This window comes from Ambystoma mexicanum, chromosome 3q (assembly GCF_040938575.1).
Source record: "Ambystoma mexicanum isolate Mex_15411 chromosome 3q, UKY_AmexF1_1, whole genome shotgun sequence".
Taxonomy (NCBI): Eukaryota; Metazoa; Chordata; class Amphibia; order Caudata; family Ambystomatidae; genus Ambystoma; species Ambystoma mexicanum.
The window spans coordinates 73,282,069-73,305,424 of NC_090926.1; the positions used below are offsets into that span (position 1 = coordinate 73,282,069).

Below are 23,356 nucleotides of genomic sequence, written 5' to 3' on the forward strand. Positions count from 1 at the left end.
GAGCCTTTTTAGGAGGAGTTCTATGGCTCCATTTCTTAGCATCCCTCGAACCTCCAGAAGTCGTTGTGGGGGCTCCTTCTCTGAAATTCCAGGGTGTGCCCACGGGCCAGGGCATCCAGCACCCAACGGTCGGTGGAGATGGACTCCCACACGCTGACGAATTTCGCCAGCCAGCCTCCCACCGGGACGCTCGGGTGGGGGCCCGACGCCACAGCCGGTTCAGTCCTCTTTTGTCGCGGCCTTGCCGCCTTGGCCTCTTTGGTGATGACAACGTGATCCTCCTGTCTTGCCGCGTCCTATGTAGGCTTCCTGCGACGAGGAACAGGCTGCTTGGCGGTACAACGAGGAACCGCCGCAGGATCCTTTGGAGGCACCTTGACGGCCTCCGGAGTTCCGAAAGGACGGCCGTCGTTGTTGAAGAACACCCAAGGCCCGAGTCGTCTCAGTGTCCGCCTTGATGGCCTGCACTGACTCGTCCACTGTCTTCCCGAACAGGTTGTTTCCGTCGAAGGGCATGTCCAGAACCCTGGTCTGCACGTCCTGGCAGAATTCAGTGGCCTTAAGTCAACCGCCCCGGAAAAGCCAAACGCTGTTGCCCATCTGACAAAAGCCGGTGTCAGCGATGTCTGTGGCAACCGTAATGGTGTGATCCGAAGCTATCTCACCTTCCTGTAGAATCACTAGGGCCTCAGCCCTCTTGTCATCTGGGAGGAAGTCCAGCAGGGGAGCAATCTTGAACCACAGCTCCCTGTCGTAGCATGCCACGATCGCGAGGGTGTTGGCCGTTTTAATAGTCGTCGGCCGACGAGATGACCCGTCGTCCCATGGCATCCAGCTTCTTCCCCTCACCGTCCGACGGGGAAGTTGAAGTTGAAGCCGTCGCTCCCACTGTTTTCTTCTTGGCCGCCGCGGAGACCACTGAATCCGGGGACGGCTGTGCCATAAGGTACATAGGGGCAGAATCGGGGACTCTGTACTTTTTCTCATACCGGTCTCTCTTAGCAGGAGCCGTGGACGGGTTCTTCAGGAGCGTCAGACCCTCGTCCCAGATGTTATCCAGTAACAGGATTGAGAGGACAGTCTTCTTCTTGGCCTCCCGCCGTTGGTAGAGGAAACCTTCCTTCTTCTGTTCTTCGGGGCAGAGCTGGAAGAGTTCAGATGCCCTGGCGATAATGCCGTGGAAAGAGCCAATCTCGTCGGGGGGAGACCCGCAGAGGTGGTGAAGGGAGGTCCATCCCGTCGTCACCACCGTCGTCGTCCATCCCCGTCGTCGCCATCTCCGTTCCTGTCTCATCCCTCGGTGGAGGGGAAGGAGGTGAAGGCTGTGAAGGCTGGAAGGGAGGAGGGGGATGGGTTCACCTCCACTTGCTCGGTGGGCTTCCCGGCGGTCCAGGCTCCGCTGGGTCAACCGCTGGGGGTAAGGGCAACCTTGTCCTTATCTCCGTACACAAGGCCTGAATAGCCATCAAGATCGCTCCTGAGTTGTCTTGTGGCATAGGCACCGGGTGCGACGGGAGCGACGGTTGGGGAGTAGGATCCTCGTCTCCACCACGGTCCGCGGCTCCTCATCGGCACCACCGTCACTTTCTTCGTCCGCCTCGTCAGGGTCCCTCCCGCAGGACCGGACCTCCTCAAACTTCTTGTCCAGGATCTTTGCAACGCCAGCCAGCTCATCTTCAGAGGTGGTATCTGTGTCCATAATGTCTACCCTGCCCCCCCCCCCTCTTTCACCGCCCGGGGTTTCACGGGAGTCTTATCGATAGGCTGAAAAGAGGATTCCTGCCGTGATGGCAGGGAAACTCTAGGCCCGGAGGTCGTCTCCAATGTGGTAGCCTCCGCAGGCTTTGCCAGGGCAGCCACAACTCCCTCGATAAAGGCCTTAGCCGGGTGAATCAGGGCCTTCGCGAGTGTGGGCGCGCCTGAGGCCTTCACCTTGGGGCGAGGGTCGCTGCCTTGCTCACCCTCGGCTGCTTCCGTCGGGATCGCCCGGGACTTCTCCCGAAGTTTACCCAGGTTCTCCGACTTCCTTTTCCCTGAGCCAGAGCGTTGGCTCGTGGTTGATGGCATCGGTGACATTGCGCCCTGCCTGGCAGCCAAATAGCCCGACCCATCAGCTGATTTGCCTTCTGTTGGGCCCCCATCGCCGGAGCGCCCTCAAAGGTCTTAGAAGACCGCTCGGACTTCTTCTCACCTGCTGCTGGGCTCTTCCCCTCCAGCCAGTTGGTTAGTGGAGTACGACGATCTCTCATTGCCCGTTCGGACATATTCTTACAAAACGCACAGTCCTTTTCCATGTGCGATTTGTCATTGTGAAGGCAGTAGAGGCACCGAGAGTGCTCATCTGCCTTGAAAACATTTTGTAATCTGCATCCAGGGCAGCTCCTGACAAGCTTGGATCCGGGTGTTGTGTTTCCTTTGTCCTGGGTCATGTCCACGCGGGGTGGGCCTCAAAGATCTTCTGGAATCCTCCAAGAAGTGAAACTAGATGAAAACTTGCCCTTGAGGGGCGTAAGAAAATCCGAAACGGGTCCCCGTTGATCGGAAGTAGAAAACGGTGGCGCTTGAGGCTCGATTGACCGAAAAAATGAGAGTAAACTCTTTGAAAAGTCACAAAACACAGTAAAAGCTCGAGAGCTATAGCACGAGGACTCCCAACACTTGAACGTGCGGTAAAAATCTGAAGATGGCTGCCAGAGGAGGGGCTTAGGTAGAGGGCAGTCATTGGCTGGGGGCAGTATGACCCAGAGACCAGTGATTGGTTACTAGTAGAAAGACAGATCAGAAATTAAACAAACTGATTTTTTCTTTACCAAGGATTCCCAGCCTGAAGACAGGGAGTATTCATGAGCATGTGAATCCATGCCAGACCCCATGCTGGAGAACTAATGTTTACAGTGAATGTTATCTAAACAAATCTGTCCAACAATGTAATGTAAACTCATCTGAAACTTCCTTGGACTCAAAGTCCTGGAAAGCCTCAAGTACTGAGACGAGGAAGAGGGGCAAGGACGCTGTATGGAGAAAATGTGACATTAAGAATAATGAGCAGTCTAGTTGTTTCCAACTTAGTCAACTACGCAGGCCATATAAATCCCCTGAACATCTGTGCAAAGGGAAACTAAGGAGAGATAAAGGATGTGGAGTGCGCCAAGCGGGAAGCGTGACCGGTGGTAGAGGAAATCCCACAAAGGGTCATGGGGAGAACAAGAGACACTCGCCGAAGCGGGTTGGCAGCGTTCGAGACCGGAGGAGAGGAACTCAAGAGGAGAGAAAGCAGATGGTGCATAGCGGGGCTACGTGAGGAGACACATTCTTACAGAGCTGCGCGGGTCTTGATGGCAAAGGACAGGATAGCCGGTGTCAGAGACAAGATGAGACTCTGCCCAGAAGGGGAAGCTGGCTCATTGCAAGAACATTTCGGCAGCCGCACAGTGAACCGGAGAGTCAGCCTAGCAGTGAAGGGGGACCCAGGACGTGTCAATACGCTAGAAAAAAATGTGAAAGTAATTTACTGACCAAATAGAACTGAAAGGAAAAGGCGAATATGGTGCAGCTCTCCTGACATGAGATGTCAGTTGCGAGAAACCTGTAACTAACATTGCCAAGAGCCAATAGAGATTGGGAGAGAAATTAAGAGGCAACATTTGTACAATTCTTCTGACATGAGATGTCAGTTGGGGGAAGCACGGAACAAGCATAGCCAAGAGCCAAAAGAGAATGAAAGAAGGGTTGACAGACAGAGCTTAAGCAACCCCTCATATACGGGATGTCATTATGGGGGAAATGGACACAAGTAACAACTGAAGTCAACAGTGTTGCGTCATTGAAGGAGTACAGTTGTGTGAAACCTAATGAGAATGTGAATGTTGCAGAGGGGCCGATAAGAGTATCAGTTAGTGAACCTTTTTGAAAGAAGATATTTCTGGCAGGAGAATAAACCAGGATGTCAATAGTTTTCAGTTTGAAGAATGTGAATGTTGTAAAGAGACCTGATAAGAGCATCAGGTAGTGAAACCTTTTTGAGAAGAGATACCTGGCAGGAGAGTACACCAGGGGATCTGTGTGAGCCAAAAGGAGAGATATTCCTGGCAGGAGAGTAAACCAGGATATCAAGAGTTTTCAGTTGAGAAGTTTCCTGGCAGGAGATTGTACAGGGAAACCCATTTTGAAATAGTGTAATAAAAAGAGACTTGGTCATATTAAGTTGTGGTTTCAAATAAACATTATGTCAACCAAAAACCTTTGAAAAGATTTGCCTTTTGCCATACTTGAATCACCATTGGAGAAAAGGGATTTGTTTAGCCATCCTGAAAAGTAGGAAAGGCTTTCCTTTATCATACTCCAACCAGTGTTTTAGAAAAGACATTTTGTTTTGCAAACCTGAAACGACTAGGAGAGATTTCCTCTTTGCTATAGTTCAACCAATGTTGCGAAAGGAACATTTGTTATGCCATCCTGAAGAAAGTATTAGGTAAAAGACATCGATGTTGCCTTCAAGAGACTGGTCTTGACACAAAACATTGTGAATAGTTTTCCTGAACCAATCGAGGGGAAGGGAACCAAATCCTGGATTTAAGAATTGTTTTGATGCAAGTTATATGTTTGATTTGTTGCACTTACTTGAGTTGAACTTTGAACATTTACCTTGCACGTTTAATTGCATTTGTTAGTGTGAGGCTCAGACTGAGTTTGGACACAAGGTCATCCGATTTTAGTTTTAGTTTCCTAGGAAGAGAAATTCACGTTAGTATAGGGAAAGTTAGGCCTTGTACCAGACCCTTTTCTATTAATAAAATGACTAATGTTGAAAAAGTTACCTCTGTGTGTCCGTCTTTCATTGCTGACCCATCACAATAAGCTCACAGTAGTATGATCTTGGTGCTATTTGCATCAACGTCTATTGACCGCAACAAGCACTGGGTACATCATAGGTGTACAGCATGATTGATAACAGGTCAGTCAACTGACTGCTTCTTTAAGTATGAATATTCGATTCAGCACCTGTCCCCTGCATTTCAATGAGCTCCAAAGGGGCAACATTATTTTGAACACTAGTGTAATCATTTTTAAACACAAACTAATAGTTTTCCAGATAATTTAAAAAAAAGAAAGAAGTGAATGTGTACTGCAGACACATTTCACTCAGTTACAGTGCACTGTGTACCAGTTCATTTTTAGGATTCACTTGTGTCCTATAAAAACATATGGATACTCTGAGATGGATGGCCTTAATCTTGAATGAGCAGCATTGACTGCGGTCTACTGTTTCCTGGAAGGATTGGGAAAGGCTGGAATCCTTTTCAAACACAAACAAACTGTTTAGGCTCCAGAAGGGACATGGTTACTTGAAGGATTGCTTTAACAAACATCTCTGTTCAAGAGTTCAATGGCCAGGAAGATAGAAATTTCATCCTATATTTCAATATATATTGTGAAGAGACTGCTGCTTACATGTTTCATATAATTGCTTCGTCTGAACACTGCTCAGTAAAAATTGTGCAGCACTGTGATAGAACACCATCTGACACATGGGTGAAAGACCTAGCTCTTCAAAATGTAACCATTGTACTAACATGACAGCACCAGCTCTGCTGTGGCACAGTGTAGGTTCAATGGTCACATGTGCATCCCTGACAGCTTCTGTGATATAAAGTCCCTGCAGGCAGAGGATGCAATTGAATTTCGGCACTTCTGATCCAAATTATAATAAATGTCTGCCGTAATCAGTCTGGTGGCAGGTAAATCTCTACATATAAGCCATGCCAAGCTGTGGCATGGTGCCTGATATGGGGGGGACAGTTATGAAGCCCCAATCTAATATCAAACCGATGTCAGCTCTGTGAGCAGGACTCGGATGCAATAGTTCTAATCTGCACTGATGTCTAAGTTAAGTGTCTCCACAGTTCCCTTGAGGAACAAAGGCCAGAATGATGCCTCTGGATTCCCCAGTAGGAAGGTATACACCTTCCACTAGGGCATGAAAAATTCCTTATGACGTCTCCTGGGAATGGTTCTTCAGAGGCAGCACTGACATAACAAAGCCAGCCTCCCACCAGGGTGCTGATCGCCAGATCCCTTTGAAGTCAGCAGGTACAGGGAAGGGGCAGAGTTGGAGTAGCCAGATAGGGAAAGCAGGCCTGGAGAGGGGTCAACCACCTTGCTTTCTGTTATGGCTTTTATCCCTTTTGTCCCTCTGCTCCATTTCCTGCAAGCAAGATACTCTGTGTGTGATATTATAAGGCAAAGGATACTTGTTACAACAACAAGGATTGTACACCTTACAGTAGGTTTTCTTGGCCTATTTCTCTGTGGCATTCTCCTATAAAAGGAGAGGATCACCCCATCATTCTTTAGTTCATATTAGGACACCAGGAAGAAGAACATGCTTTTGGACCTCTGTTGGGAGTGCAGTCGATTCCAGAGCCCTCCACAATAGAGGAGGAAACAGAAGGGTTTCGAAGCAGCGGGGAGCTCTGCCCCCTATCAATTCCCCGGGAGCAGTAGTGTGTAATGTCATGGACCAAGGCATCAACTACTGGATGCAATGGAAGTGAAGAATCCCTTGTGGGTGTGTCAGCCTATCTTCCTGGGAGTGGGAGTGCACCTGAAGGACTTAGCTTGTACTGAAGCCCCTGGAATGGAACTCTCATTGCATCTCTGAACAGTGTCAATGCCAGTTTGGACAGCTTTGACATTCCAGGGAAGGGAACCACCGGGGTCATCTCCGTCCTCAACGCTCAACTACATCCCTGTGTTTGCCCGATATCGAAGCTCTGTCGTCTCCAAATCCGAGACACGCTGAGTCTTACAGTGTGCCCAACTCAACACCACCACCTCGTCACCAGCTTCTCTGAGCTCCAAGACACTGCCGCTTCAGTGCCACAACCGTGTGTTCAGCGAGCCAAGCCTGCTCACCGCTGAAGGAAAGTCTCTGCTTTGCCATCTCTGAGGTCAGCAAGTCTCTCCCAGCACTACTGACCTGAGACTGCCTGACATTCCCAGAGTCTACGACACGCAAGGCAACACAGCTGCCGAACACATTAGCACATTGTTGAAACCTGTTTCTGTAGCTCATGGCCTGGATCTGGAGCCAAAAGCACCCACACGTCTGCTTTGACGCTGCAAAGCCTGGATCAATGCTTTTGAGCCTCAAAGAAGGGACTAAGGTACTGTGAAGAGACTCTATAACCCGGGTCCACTTTTGGGACTGTTGTGACTTTTAAGATCCTGTCTCTGCCTTTATCTTACAAGACATTTTCTTGAACACTGAAACAGTGCCAATTGAGTGCCTGAACACCCTTCTCATCTACCCAGAAGTGCCATTCTACAACATCTTGCATGTTCTAGGTCTCTTAACAGATGTGGGTTTTTGCTTGCGTTTTTAGATAGTTATTTGTATTTTTATTATTTAATTAAAATTCTATATTTTTATTGAACTGTGATTGGACATTCTCATATTTTGGACTATTGCATGTAGTTTGTTTGGGTTGTTATGCTATAAACTCAGCCTTCCTAAAGACATAACCTGCCTTTGTCCTGTGCTATCACACAAGCTGAAGGAGGTGTATCTTATGGATGTGCCTGATTCACATTTATGATCTGGATCACTGCTTGTTTTTGTCGAGCAGGGAACCAAGATAAACAATCAAAATGGAGACTGTCTGCGTTAAACATAGGACGTTCGGTACATATTGTTATACACAAAAAGCAATATGGCGACCACAGTTAACAGGCGGAACGCCGAGCGTGGAAGAATTTCAGTATGGGCATTAGAGCCTGCGATTGTGTGGGCAAGTAATAGAAATGGAGTAACTGCCCGCAATTGTGGCCTTTAGACATCTGACTGACATAACATACATGGGGCCTCATTACGACCCAGGCGGTAAGTTACCGCCTGGGCCGTGACTTTACCACCATGGCGTAAACTACGTTTACGCCATGGTGGTTGGCGGACTTACCGCCCCATTCCGACCTTGGCGGGGCGGTAAGTCCCCAATCCCCATTTACCCTTCCCCATTCCCATTTTTGCCCCATAGGGCATAATGGGAGTGGGGAAGGCGTTAATTACGCCACCGTAAATTACGGTGGCGTAATTAACTCCATGGTCCCTTAGCGCCATGGATTTTAACACCTGCTAAAAGCAGGTGTTAAATCCGCCATGGCGCTAAGGGACCTCGTAATTGGCGGTAAGGGGTCGGCGCAGCTAACGCTGGCGTAAACCCCTTACCGCCAGGGTCGTAATGAGGCCCATGGACATTTATATTCCAACTCCGTTTATTTTAGATCCACATGTAAAAGAGAGGTTTCCCAAAATGGGGATTGCATTGTCAGCAGATTGATGTTCTACATGCTTCACGTTGCTAATAATCAAATTGGGATTTAGTGTAACACAGGCTTGGTAAGGACTTCACTAGTTTTGTTTTGGTACCACTGTGCTTTCTATACTTTATTGATCATTATGAAATAATGGTCTTCTTTTCATCCTTATGATAGTGAATTGATTCTGGAACCATTTGGTTACTATTGGAACGAGACGAAAAGTATCATACAGTCAAACGCAGGATATACTGCCTAGCTAATAGAGATTGGTAACAATTGGAGGGGCTATTGGCTTCTATTGATTCCTAATATGATTTTACAAGTTCAATGATACTGTATCGTTACCACTGGAGATCAAGCATTGCATCAGAGTTTAACGTGTTTGCCACTCGTTTTTAAATAATGGTTTCGACGTGTTGACTGATTATTTGAAACCAGCATAGCTATGTTGTTTGGAACAGATATTAATTGTCTAACTCTCTTCTTTGTCTTTTGCCCCTCTCTCTTTTCCCCTCACTAACATGCAGCTTTTTCTAATATAGTGGTTGCTATGGGGTTTTTGTATTTATGCACATATGTATTCATGTTGTTAGTCATCATTCATATTGGGCCACATATGATTGAAATTGGAGCATTGAAAAAGAGCCTGCGGGTTGAAACGTGTGTTGGCTGTCTTTCATGTATCCGACTAGTTTTTAACCGAGATTATTACAAAATGCATTTTCACACATAAAGGAACTGTATGGCTTTCAAATTACTTGGAATGATATCGGAATTTACAACCAGAATCAGTTTTTTTCCTTTTATTAACTGACAGAGAGCCTTTGGACCACAGGACTAGGCGCAGTTAGAGAGTGGTTGTCATGCCCAACTCATGTTGATGCATGGTTTTGTAGTAGTGTTGAGTGGAGTAGGTGATTTAGCCACAACTCATCCCTGTACTCCTGCAGAGCAGGAGCCATTTCACAATTGGTTTCACATTTGATCTCCTTTCTAGAAATTGTCGGTGATGTCATTGTATCTATCTCGCTTGCAGTTATCCATAACTAAGGTTTATGTTTGGGTGCCGGGACGATAATCCCAGGCCCCCCCAGAAGTTACAGATGAGGCGGAGGCATAAGAGTGTGTCGTAGGTGCTTGGGGAGGTTATAGGGGGGAGGAAGGTGTTGATAGAAGCTGCATTATGGGTAGGTTTTTATATGTTGGGGTATAGATTGCGCTAGGAGTGAAGTTCCATCTTAGAAAACAGCAGCCATTTTGAAATTGAGGCCTAGTGCCGCGCAGTAGCCAGGGCAGTAGGCCCGAGCCCAGAACATAGAGATAAGTGTGTGCATGCAGGGTCGGGTTGCAGTCTAGGCATCAGTGAGTAAGAGTAAACCTGCGGGGATTCATAAACCTCTCAGTGTCTCATACTATTAATACTTGAATCCCAGAAGGAATGTGCCTTGCAAGGCCATGAGGGGGCTGAGGGCTCGCGGTGAAAAGTTATACGATGAGAAGGAGGGCACGAACCTCTGACATTCACCAGTCCAAACTAAGTTATATTGCCCAGATGCCCCCGTCCCAAGGCCCCAGCATTCCAGTGTAAGAGCAGCCCCAGACCACCGACCATAAAACTGCTAAATCAGTGATCTATCAGGAAAATCACAGCAGAAAGGCTGGTTCGCCACATCCAGGATCCCTGTGATTTGTGCTGCGAGGTGCAAGGGGGGAAAAAATAAAAAACCTAAAAACAGAGTGGGAAGATTTGGGAAGGCACTGACATGCCTGGGATCGAGCTGGTGTTTGCAAGTTATCGTGACCTCGAAAGTATCCTTTGCGCCAATGTCTGCAGTACCAGGTGCCTATTAGGCCACAGAAAGGGAATGCAATGATTTGTGTTGGTAATTGCCAATTAGGAGCTTTGCTCTTGTGACCTACAATGAAGACCCTCACATGGAAGAAGATGGACAGGAGAAGCTTGGACCAATGGCTTGGCATCCCTTATGGAGCAGGCGGTATACATATGATATGATATGGCATTTATAACACGCCTACACACAAGTGTTTCAAGGCACGACGAGGCAAGGGAGGGGGAACAGAGGGAAGACGGACAACGATCTTACTAGGCCAGGTGTCATTCAGATCGCGCAAGTGCAAGGCAAGGGGGAAAGGAAAGTGCGGGGAGGGGAAAGTGCAGTACATGGGATATAACAAGATAAATAAAAGAGAGGCCAGCTGGTGGCAAGTGCAGGGTGAGTGCAGACATTAGTTCTGGGGGGGGGGACTGTAGGGATACAGAAAACAGTGTCCAGGTGCAGGGGTTGCCAGGGAGGCAGTGCAGGCGAGCAACTGGCAGGGCTTGGGCCCGAGAACAGATGGGTGGCCAGGTAACCAGTGCAGTATCAGTATCAGCCAGGACTTCAGCAGAGGAGAGGGGGAGAGAAAGCAGAAGCAAAGAGGGAGGTTTTAAGGTGCTTCCAGAACCGAAGATGGTTCTCCTCAAGTTTCAGGGAGGCTGTTCCAGAGGGAGGCCTCAGCCGCAGAGCGAGATCTACCACCAACTCATTGCTTGGAAAAGCGACTGACCCTGAGGGAGTTGGAGGCGGATGAGCGAAGAGCTTGAGAGGGAAGATATTTAGGAAGAGAGAGTTGAAGGTATTGGGGCTCCAGGCCCCAGAAGGCCTTGTGGACGATGCAGAGGGTTTTGAACTTAATCCGCGCAGCCACTGGGAGCCAGTGCAGAGATTTCAGTCCTGGAGAGATACGAATCCTGGGCTTGAGGCCAAGGACAAGTCTTGCAGTCCTGTTCTGGATGAGTTGCAGAGGGCGAAGAGTAGAAGCAGGAAGATTTAGAAAGAGGCTGTTGCAATAGTCCAGCCTAGAGAGAACCAGAGATCTGGAGACAGTGAGCTTCTGGGGGAAGGAGAGGAAGGGAAGAATTCCTCTGAGGAGGTGCAGCTGGATGTCTGACTTCTTAGAGACATCAGAGATGTGAGGAGAGAAAGAGTGTGGAGTCGAAGATGGCACTGAGGTTTTTAGCTTTGAAGGTGGGAGCAGGAAGAGGGCCAAGAGAGGCCTGCCAGAGAGCTACAGGAAAGGAGGGAGTAGGTGTGCCGATGAGTAGAATCTCAGTCTTACTGGCATTAAGGCAGAGGTCATTGGCGGCACAAAATCCTGGATAGCAGACAGACAGTCAGAGATGAGGGATATGAGGTGGCCGAAGGTAGCCTGAAAATGAGCTGAGTGTCATCCGCTAAGGACTGAAAGTTGGGGCAGAAAGCGGCAATGCGGTGGGCAAGGAGTGCCAGGTGTTGGTTGAACAGCCAAGGAGAGAGGTTAGACCCCTGGGGGACACCACAGGTAGAGAAAAAGATAGCAGAAAGAAGGAGGACCCAAGTTGGACCTGGGGTGGTAGGTAGGAGAGGAAGGAAGTCAGCCACGCCAGGGCCTGACCATTGATGCCTAGGATATCACAGAGACAATCAAGCAGGATGGCATGGTTGACAGTGTCAAAACAGAAGAGAGATCAAGCAAGATGAGGACACAGGGGGTGTTAGAGTCAAGGTTGGAGAGCAGGTCTTCACAGATGTTCAGGAGAGCAGTTTCCATGCTTCTGGCAGCTCGGAAGTCGCACCAACATCACTTTTGACACTGTGTTGTAACTCATTGCTTATGCGGTTTCAGTCAGTGCGCTCTGTGTTAGCAGAGTTCATTGCTGGCAGGTATTTTTTCTTAGGTGTGATTAAACCTTGCTCTCCTTGCAACCGGTGTCCTGGGTGTTTTTCCCTAGTGGGTCGTATTTTTTCTACGTGTGTGCCTTGGAGGTCTGCCAGACAGTTGCCTTTCTTATGCATACAGAGAGGGTGAGAACTTCTTTATACTGTTTTACAGGCTTGTTGCCTTCACAACTACGCTGTAGCCACCAGGTGGCTGGAAATAAATGTGTTATATAACTGACACAGATTACTGATTTAGTGGAGTTTACAATACCCATACTGCACTTGCCTCAATGTGAAGCGCTTTAAACTGCCACAGTGTAGGCAATTCTGCAACCCTTCCTTTATGCCCAACAACCCAGTTACCTTAGGACTGATGTCTGGGGAGTGGCTTACACTATGGACAATAAGAGCAGTGGAGAAGATGAACGGCAAATGGAAGGCAGGCAGTGCCTGCCAATGTCTAACTGCCTCTTTCAGCCTTCTCATCCTGCTACATAGACTAGTAATGGATGCAAACTCACTGAATCAACAAAGAAAACGAGTGCACCTTCTGCTGGTGGGACTAATTTCTGGCACTCTACGCTCTTTTCGTACAGACTTTTTTCTCCAATACAGTAGATGTGGCTAAGAGGTAAAGATTTCTTCAATCAGTTTAAAAAGAAACTGTTTTATTCGACCTACAACCAGTCCTAAATTAAATATTATAGATTAGTATTGGACATGATCTATGCAAATTTGTGCATTTAATTAGTGTCTTCCATGCTACAGGTTCTTCCAATTAATAAGAATAAGTGATAGGAATATTACAGTAACATATTTGCCATTAGTACTCGGCAAGGGTCAATGAGCTTGTAAAAAGCATGCTCATTGGCTCATGCCCGGGCCTTACCTGCCCGAGAAGGCTCCGAGCACCGCCGCGTCCTGGAGTTCTTTCTGCAAATGGCCACCATGGAAAGGGAGAAGGGACTACAGTATCTTCATCCTTTCCATGGTGGCCATCTTGTTTACTTTTTTTTTTTATGTACACATTAATGGCTAACATGAAAAGGGAGAAGGGACTATCTGTAGTCCCTTCTCCCTCTAAAATTGCTCTTAGTACGACATGCCGGGGTATTAATGGCAATATAACCGTCGGAGGGGGGCATTACTGGCATTACTGGTAGGTATTACTGGTAGGTCAATGCCGCTGGAGCTTCGTTAAAGCCCTTGCTTTGCTCGGGCTTCGAATTATGGAACTAGGGGCATTACCCTACTGGTAATGCCCTCCCTCCCCCGCCTCCGGTTATATTGCCTAAACCCTTCCCTCTAGGTCGATAGGATCCTGCAGACCCATTCAGATCTTGTTTACTTATAAAGCTACACAACTCACTATAATAGTAAGCAGACTTAAGTATGCATTGATTAATCATGGTCATTACCAAAATATGAAACCCACAAGATAACAGGCTTTATTATCATTTGCTACAACAGTTGGAAAAGTAAAATACGTACGTTCTTTGGGGTTGAAGCCGATGGTCATTGTATGGTATTAATGCCACTAATTCATTGACCTGCTCTGAAAAACAAAATACAACATTCAAATTACAATTAAGGCATTACAATAAGTCACGAGCATTAAACAATATTAAAGTTACCAAATGACTCCATGGCAACTTTGTTGCACATATTTTACAGGGCCTGCAGCTGCCCTGTAGTTATGGATAAGTTGCTTAACTCATAGAAAGCACACTTTTTGGGCAGCTTATAATTTTGCCCTCACTGTGCGAATCCTCACCAACCTTTGCACAAATAAGTATATGGCCCCCTAAGAAAGACTCTGTGAAGTTTGCTGCGGTTTCATCAAGGGAGGGCAAAGTTATAGCGAGGGTCCTAAAATGTGTGGAAATCCTCATGGACACAATGGAAAAAACATTTTGCTTGTGCCTACAGCCCAAAACGATGGACTGATTTCTCACTAAATTTGCGCCAGGTGCAGCGGCTTGGTCCTGAAAGCGTGCTTTTGTAAATTTGGTTTAAATCCATCCAGTAGTTTTTATTAAAAAGGGACAAAAAGTAGGTAAAAAGAAATTAGTGATATTTGAGTCCGGTCCGTGGTCTCCCTGATTTGGAGTTTGCGGACGCCTCTGGACCATGACATCTGCTAATATGGTACGTGCCCGCTGATTGGTTGTTGGAAAACATGAGCTGCGTCAGATTTTGTGAAACGGTCACCATGTTGGTTCCGCAGACATTCGTAGCGGACCGCCAACACCACAGTGAGCAACATGTCTGGAAAACACATTTGAGGTTATTTGGTGGCGGAAAGAGGGTCTCAAATGGGTGGGGAAGTGGAATAAAGTTGATATTGATAAGGAGCTGTTTTCATAGTTGGAAAAAAGGTTTGCAGGTGCCACCGCTGACCGCAGACAGCGCAGTGAGAAAGAAGTGTGAAAAACACATTTGGGGTTGTGGCCGAAAGAGGACATGGTAATAGTAGGGGAGTGGAAAAAAGTTAAGATGGAGCCCTTTTTGTAGGTGAAAGAAAGTGGTGCAGGCCAAATTCTATTGTGGTGGTTGTGGCCAATGTACGTAGAAGAAAAAACAGATTGCTATCAATTTATAGCACAAAAAATCGTAGCAACCTCTATTTATAAAAAATATTAGTTGAATTGAAAAGAACACAATAATCCAAAATGACACACCAATGACAAACAAAAGAATTGTTGACATAGAAGTTTCAATGTAGAATAACATCCATTTCTCTGTGTGGTAAGAGCAATTGCCCCTTACCTGGACACACAACTCTACCAATCACACATGCAACAATACATTTCATGAACTACATTCATATTAATACATCCAGCAGGTGAGAAAATAGCAATTCAAGTCCAAAGAACTAGAGTCTATGCCGGTTTCCTGCACCATTCAAGTGTGCCAGTGTGACCTGAAACCTATTTACTGTTTTACCAGCAGTCTGTGCCTTCTAAACAGTTCCCAGGCAACATACAGAGCTGACTGGTGTGGTGGTTAAATTATTCAGAGACACATCGAAAGTTCAGAAATCAAAGTGTAAATTAACTGTATGAAGACTCTTCAATAACGGTCAACCTTTCCAGATGCTCAAATACACTCTCTGCCGTCTTGATTCTAATGCCGGTCAAAGTTCTGCATAACTATCTCTTTGGAGGGGCGCCACCTTATCGTTGTGCAAGCTGTTGCTGCTGTTTCACTTGATGGACCCAGTGTAGGTAGAAGGGCTTCTCTGTGCTACAGTGTCGGCGGACTATAGGGGTAGTCCACGGACACTGCACATGCCATCCGGTTGCTTAAGGGTGCCAGGCATGGAAAAGGGACTGCGGCGACCGCGGACAGTCGTGGATGTTCATGGGCATCAGGGGATTAGCCAATAGGGTTCTGTGGTTGTGGTGTACAGGAAGAGAGGGTACCATGTGTTTTCTTTGTTGGGTGCAGTGAAGATGTCTGTAGCTATGGCTATAAAGAAGCAGGGTGTGTGGATGGATGGAGATTCTTAGATGCATTCATTCACACTAAATCTTGTGGCATCTGGGCTACTACTGGATTGGAAGAAGTGGAAGTGTCATAGTATGCAGTTTGTGGGTTAAACTTGGCAACCTTATTGCTATTCTGTAAGAGTATGGCTCAATTTAAATGTCCAGATATTATTGTTGTGCATTGTACAGGCAACAGTTCAGGCTATATAAGTCCAGTATCTTTGCAGCTTGCCATAAAGAATATGTTGAGAAGCCTAATGGATCTGTTCCCAGCTGCAAAATTATTTTTTGTCAAATTAATCCAGAGCAAATATGGAGATGTCCACATTTGTTTTCTCCACAAATGGAAGAAGGTAGGCACCCTGTTAATAAAGGTGTCTGTTCTTTTTCATATGGTTTAGGAGTGGTATCTTTTGAATGAAAATGTCAAGTTGGATGATGTAAATACTTTTCAGAGCAATGGAGTGCATTTAACTGATGTTGGCAATCAGATGTTTCTTTGGAATGTTACAAATGCATTGAAAATGTTAATGTGAACAAGTTAATAGAGAAGATGTGGAGTGTATACTAAAGCATTTCTTAGTCGGTGTAAGACATACAAATGAGAAAAACAAAATAAATTGAAACTGCCCCCCACACACCCGAAAAGGCTTTTTGAGAGCCACTGATGTGAAATAAATGCTTTAAATTGAGTTTAGACCTCCCCACCCCCCTTCAATTGGTAATGCCGTCCCCAGACAATGGAGTAGTTCGCAGACACTATGTTCAATCTGGGTATTTTAAGGATGCTAGGCATGAAAAGGGAACTACTGGTTTTCGGGGGTTGGGGGGTCCAGAAAGACTGGGCAGCAAAAGTTGTTTTTGTGTGCAGTGACAATGGCTATGGCTTTGAGAAAGCAGGATGTCTGGTTGGTGGGCGATTCTTGGGTCCATTGGGTTAGGGTGTACTGTGAGCAGTGTGGATTACCTGGGAATCCTGGATTTCAAGAATTTAAAGTTTCCAGGTTTGGAGTTCAGGGAATAAAGTGGGCGGAATTGCTCCAGTTTTGTGAGAGTATGGTTACTTTGAAGCATCCGGATGTCATTGCAGTTCACTGTGGAGAAGGGGGCTATGTCATTGGAATTTCATTACAGTTTGCAATGAAGGATCCATTTTCACAGTTCATGGAACTGTTTACACATTTGGAGAGTGTTTTCTCTCAGATAGCTGAAAGACAAATGTGGAAGCGTTCAAATTTATTTTGTACACAAATTGAGAAGAAAAGGCGCAAGGTAAACAAAGCTGTATGTGCTTTTTTGCAGGATGTTGGAATTACATCTTTTCAGAGTGAAAATATCAAGTTTCATATTGTCAAATGTTTCATTTCAAAATTGCTTTTATTGAGCATTTTTAAAGTAAACAAGAAGCCTAAACATACAAGCAGTTCTACAACAACCCTTACCCATCGTGGTACATGTAAACTTTGACACTGTCCATAATTTATCTCTTTGGGTCTGGGTTATTCCCTTTGCATAAGGATACCTCCTTAACCCTTATCCCTCTCCCCACCCCCCGGGACCAGATGGGTTTTGAGCCAGCTCAGTCTCCGCGGGAGCAAGACATATCATTGGAGGGATTTGTGGACCTCTTTTGAAATAGTTTCTTTATACATGTTCAGGAAGAGCAGCCATTCCAATTCTCTAGTCGGAGTTAGGTCATGGAGGATCCCTGTTGTTTTCCATTTCAAAGATCTTGTTGGCCTTCTGAGACCACATTCTTTTTGGCGGGTCTCCTCTGCTTTCCATATTATTGTGAGGCATACTCGTGCAGCTAGTAACAGTGAATGGGGCATGCATGGGAGCCACAGCCATCTGTCCTCTATCTTTTCTAGTGCTAACAAGATCAGTCAGGGATCGAGATTCCGCGTCACCCCTTCTACCTCCTTGATCCATCACAGGACCTCCTTCCAATATGCTTTAGCTTTTGGGCATGCCCACCACATATGCCAAAAGTCTGCCTGTTCTCCAGCATAGAGGACTTTCTTCTCTGAACATTTTGGACAGACGCATGGGGTCGTACTGCCATCTGTAAAGTAGTTTCAGTCCATGCAGCTTATATTGGCATGAGATGGAGGTGTTGTGGGTGTTCCTGCAGAGCTTAGTCCAAAGATCTTTGTGGATGGGACCACGCAAGTCCCTTTCCAATCTCTCTTTGAGTGGTGTATTAACGTCGGGAGCCTTGGCCAGAAGCATTGGATATAACTGCGAGATAAGCCCCCTAGTTGATGTAGCCTCACTGAGTACTTTTTTCCAGTGGTAGGAGGTCTCTCTGCAGGCTCTCTTTCCAGTCCAAGGACATCAGTAACCCCTTTAGCTGCAAAAACTGCAAAATTGCAATGGCATGAAGCTTTAGACCTTCCTCGAGCTGTTGGGGGAGAGGCATACTTCTCCTTTCGTGAACTGACCCACTCTTTCTAATCCTGCCTCAAACCAATGTTGGAAGCGTTGGGGTTCGAGGATTCTGGTTCTGATTGGCAAGGCCCAAATGTGGCTCATTGGGGACGGCCATGTTATGTGTCCCTCCATGTTCCTTCTGTTCCACCACAATTTCAGTAGGGGGCCTTGTTTGGGAATGCTGCTTTTGGGGCCCATGGCCAGTCGCATAGTGTCACCGGCCTCAATATGTGGTTCTCCGAGTCCACCCACTGTTTATTTTTGTCTCCCCTGATGTATGGGATCAGGGCTCTAAATTGGGCTGCTCGGTAATAAGTATAGCATTCTGGAAGACCCACTCCCCCCTCTTCCTTGGTCCGGGTCAGAGTGCTGTATGCAATTCTCTGTTTTTTCCCCTGCCATAAAAACTTGTGTATGTTTGATTCTGAGTTCGGTAAAGTGAGTCTTGGGGATTTCTATCGGGAGCATTTGGTAATAGTAGAGAACCCTTGGCAGGATAGCCATCTTGATTGCATTGAGACGCCCCATCCAGGAGATTGTTCGTTTTTGCCCACCTGTTCAATTCTGTGCTTAACTCTAGCATAAGCGGGGGTAAGTTGGCCTCATAGAGGTCCTTTACTTCTTTTCTAATATTGATGCCTAGGTATTTCAGTGTCTTTGGAGCTATTGGGATTCCCAGTCTGGCCAGGCCCTCTTCGATTACGTCCTTGGGGACATTATATGCAAAGGCAATGGATTTCTTTGGTGGTACTGTTGGGAGATCACATATAAGTTATGTTTGCACTAGTTTTCTCTTACAAAGTTTTCCCTTTTGAGGAACAGTGTACACTTTGAGATGGGGTGTGTAGAGTGCAGGTAGTTTGTTGTACTCTATGATGCAAGGAATGTCAGCTTTGACTTTGCTTGCATCCAAATTTACGAGGAATAGTCCTTCAAGCGTACGTAGGTGTGACAGTGCTACGTAACTCATGCCTTCTTTAAAGACTGTGCTGCCAATGTCAATCAATGCTTGATCTAGAGTTAGACCTTGCGATTTATGAGTAGTGTCCGCGTATGCAAAAGATAGAGAAAACTGTTCTCTGAGTACATACATGTCTTTGAAAAGAAGGAATCGGCCTGTTGAGCGTCCTATCCTTTTAAACTCTGAAAGTTTGTCAAAGTGGATGTTGAAAAACTGAAAGCTGTTGTCACGTGGGTATGTCTGGAAGCCAACAACTGTACCAAGTGCTCCATTAACTAAACCTTGCTCCACGTCAAGCTTATGCTTTAGCATTACTCCCCAGTTTAAACACAATGTTAACATTTTCTCCAAACCAGCTGTGTTGGAGATATAGTTTTCTAAGCTATTTAGTCATGCTGTGGCTTGTTGACACCTAGGTACTGTCATATCTTGCACGTCCAGTTTGTTTGTGAACTAAATTTGCACTATTGGTTGCATTTCTTTTTTCAAAATTGTTTCATTGAATTGTGCACAGCCTGCTAGGGCTGGCATTAAGGACATACATTGTTGTGTGCTAATTGTTCCATGACATCAGTAGAAGATGTGTTATGCCTGTATAGCTCATGGATGTGTCTGCTGTTTAAGATAGACTGTGCTTCCTTAGACAGCACACCAATCCAAATGCTTTTTAAAATGTTAACATAGGGGAGGTCTGCAGATTGACGCATGTTTTAAGTTAGTTCTCTGTATCGGAAATGTTGCTAGAGATTTACATTTCCTATGCTGGCAAGTGTGTTAATGCACAGTTTGTGTCCTAAGGTTTTAAAAATAGGTTCACCATTCACTGGTGTTAATTGAAAAAGATCTCCAAAAACAATAACCTGTTTTCCTCCAAAGAGTTATTCAAAGTCTGTTTTAAGGACCTCTTGCAATATGAGGTGAATTAAAGACATCAGATTGGAGACCATGCTCACCTCATCTATTAGGACATTTTCATTTGTTTCAAAACTCTGCGTAGCTCCATAGCAGAATCTGCTTGAAAGTTTGTAGTAGTCCAGTTTGTTTTGGTGTTCTACAGGAAGGAGTAGCAATAGGTGTAAAGTAACACCACCTATGTTGTAGGTAGCTAAACGTGTGGGGGCAGTCACAACAGCTGAAAGCTTGTTGTTTGTCAATTGTTGGAGGAACTTGCTGATGATTTTTATTAACAATATTTTGACTGAATCAGCTTGACCACTTACATACAGGAGTACAGGTTTATAGCATTGAAAGGTACAAGTTTAAATGTTGTGCTGCACACCATGTTCAATTTCTTTAGTTACTTCTAGAAAAATGCTATGCTGCTCATCATTCAGTTGTGAATTCAGTAGAGCAAAGTTTTTGTCAGATTGCGCATTCTGACACATGGTGTTTTCTACTTCAGTCATTGCTAATTCTGCATCATTTACTATAAGTGGCTCTCCGAGTGGTTCTAGGCTTCCAGTAAGAGCAGGTTGACTGCTCTTAGGCGTGTCTACATTTAGTTGTGCTTGAAGTTCTTCTTCTTGGTGTTCATTGTGCAACATGTTTTTGTACTGTTTAAAGTTTATATCTGTTATAGTGCTTTCACTTGTATTGAAAGAATATTCATAGGAGGCATGGGTGTCCAATAAAATCTTCTTTCCTCCATGGTTTAAAAAGTTGCAGTAGGGACATGTAGTAAAGTTCTCTATGTTGAGGAGTTATTAATGATAGCTTCATATGATTAATCAGGCTGCGTTTGGTAAGTTTAACTACGGGCATTTTAAAATAGGACACCTCTTTCGAGGAACGCTTAAAGATAGATAGCACTGTCAAATATCCTTTTATAGTGCCAACTTGGAGCCCCAAATTGGACAAGTATAAGAGGAAAGAAAGTACTGTAGGAGTCTTACATAAAAATGGATCCACATTCTTATCCCTGCACCAGTTATTAAACTTGTTCCAACGACACCGATACAAGGATTTTGTTGCTGGCCGCTTGGCCGAAAGCAAGATCTCCATTACGTCATCCGGGAGGTCCCAATCCCTATATCTCAGCCTCAAGGAACCATGCGTGAAGACTGAGTGTCTAGACCTCTGGATGGAGAACCTGACCTACCTCTTGCGGGAGAAGATCCTCTCTTTGTGGAAGAAGTATTGGAGGGCAGGTGGACATGTCGAGAAGGTCCGGCTACCACATCCTCCTGGCCCAATCCGGGGCAATTAGGCTCATGGTTTTCCTGAACTTTCTCAACCACCTGATTACATGAGGAATCATGGGGACTGGAGGAAACGTGTATAGGAGTGGAAATACCCAGTCCACCACAAACGCATCCGCTAGAGCTCCTCTTGGGGGAAATTACCTTGAGCAGTACAGTTTGCACTTCCGGTTGGCACCGGTCACAAACAGATCCACTTGAGGGGGTCCCCAAAGGCCAAAGATCTCTTGAAGGGTTTCCTGAGCTAGCTCCTACTCGTGGGAGACTGTGCTCTGCCTGCTTAGAGCATCCGCCGCCGTGTTCAGCTCTCCGGCTAAGTGAACTGCCGATAGAGAGATTCCTTCTTGCACTGACCAGAACCAGAGCTGCATTGCCGCTCTACACAGTGGGAGTGATCCTACGCCTCCTCTTTTGTTGAAGTAGTACATGGCCACTGTGTTGTCCGTCATTATCAGGACATTCTTTCCATGTACAGAGGGCAGAAAAGCCTTCAGCATTAATCTGATTGCCCTCAGCTCCAAAAGGTTGATGTGTAGTTTGGACTCTGATGGAGACCAACGACCGCTGATTGTCAGATCGTTGGTGTGGGCTCCGCACCCCGTGAGTGAGGCACCCGTCACTACCGTTATCTCCGGCCATGGTTGCCATAAATGTTCTCCCTTGAGGATATTTTCCTTGCAAGTCCACCATAGAAGTCTTGAGCCACTCTGGCCGGGACTTGCAGAAGATCTGACATCTCCCCCGAAAATTGGGACCATTGAGTCCGTAGGGCCCATTGAAGGGATCTCATCCTCAATATGGCCTCTGACACCAGAAAAATGCAGGATGCCATGAGGCCTAGCAACCTTAGAAAATCGAGGGCCGGCAGATGTTGGGAATTTTGAAACTTTGTTCCCATCTGCAGAATGTGGTGAGCTCTCTCCTCGGGAGGCGAGGCTTTCCCTGAGGAAGTAGCCAGGACTGCTCTGATGAATTGGAGTCTTTGGCTTGGAATCATTTGTGACTTCTTGTAATTGAGGGAGAATCCCAGTATGTCTAAGAGGTGGCAGGTCATGCCCAGATGTTCCTGGGCTCGTTCGGGTGAACTTGCCCTGATTAGCCAATCGTCCAGGTAAGGGTAGACGTGAATCCCCTTCTCCTGATACTCGCTGCCACTACTGCCATCAGCTTGGTGAAAACCCTTGGGGCGGAGGTCAGCCCAAATGGTAGAACCCGAAACTGATGATGACAACCACCAACTGCGAACCTCAGGTACTTTCTGTGCTTGAGATGGACTGGCACATGAAAGTAAGTACCCTGAAAGTCCAATGAAGTCCTGAAGTTGAAGAGCCTGAAGGATCTGAGAAAGGGTCACCATCTTGAACTTGTCCTTCCTCAGGAATTTGTTCAAATTTCTTAAACCCAAGATGGGTCTCAACCCTCTGTCCTTTTTGGGGATGAGAAAATAAGGGGAGTACCAACCCTTGTTCCTTTCCGCTACAGGTACATGTTCTATTGCACCTTTCTCCAGTAGTGTTGAAATCTCCTGCACAAGGAGCGGGTCTGGAATGTTTACAGAGTTGGCACCTGGTGGATGATTTTGAGGTCTCTGATGAAAAGGAAGGCAGTAACCATGGGTCACTATCTCTAGCGCCCAGGCATCTGATGTAATGCCCCGCCATTCGTTCAGATACCGAGTGACTCTGCCTCCCACCGGGGTCTTGTGGGTGAAGACCTTAAAGTGGCTTTGCTGCGGCTGCAGCAGTGGCTGAGGAGGTAGTAGCCGCTGCTGGGGCTGATCTAGCACCTCTCCCTTTTCCACCACGAAAGGGTTTTCTCTGTTGGCCACTTTGACTGGCCTGCCCCCTCCCTCTTCCAAAAGAGGAGTAGAAACGAAAGGGGCGACTCCTCCAGGAAGATGAGCCTGCATAGAAGTGTTGTTGAGGCTGTCTTATAGCGGCGCTTAGCGATTCGCTACTGCTTTCGAGGTCTGCAGCTTCTCCAAGCTCTCGTCTGCCTTGCTGCCAAATAGCCTCAAGCCGTCTAAGGGAATATTGAGTAATCTAGACTGCACATCAGGTGCAAAGCCTGATTTCCTCAGCCATGCAAATCTGCGTAGTGTCGTGCTAGATGCCATGGACCTGCTTACACTATCAGCAGTGTCCAGTCCTGGCTGAAGGCATTCCTCCATAGCCTCTTTCCCATCTTTTATTATCGCCAGGAAACCATCACGTTCCTCACCTTCCGGGATGTGTCCAGCCGCTGATGTCATAC

General features: G+C 46.4%; 1 protein-coding gene across 3 annotated transcripts in view; it reads right to left on the minus strand.

Annotated features, from left to right (window-relative positions):
* The window catches only part of TMEM106C (transmembrane protein 106C), a 783,213-nt gene that overhangs the window by 109,114 nt on the left and 650,743 nt on the right, over window positions 1–23,356 (minus strand). For all 3 annotated transcript variants that reach the window (XM_069653181.1, XM_069653180.1, XM_069653182.1), the window contains exon 3: window positions 13,512–13,575. In XM_069653181.1, coding sequence (XP_069509282.1) covers window positions 13,512–13,575 — 64 coding nt within the window. The remainder of the gene's footprint in view (window positions 1–13,511; window positions 13,576–23,356) is intronic.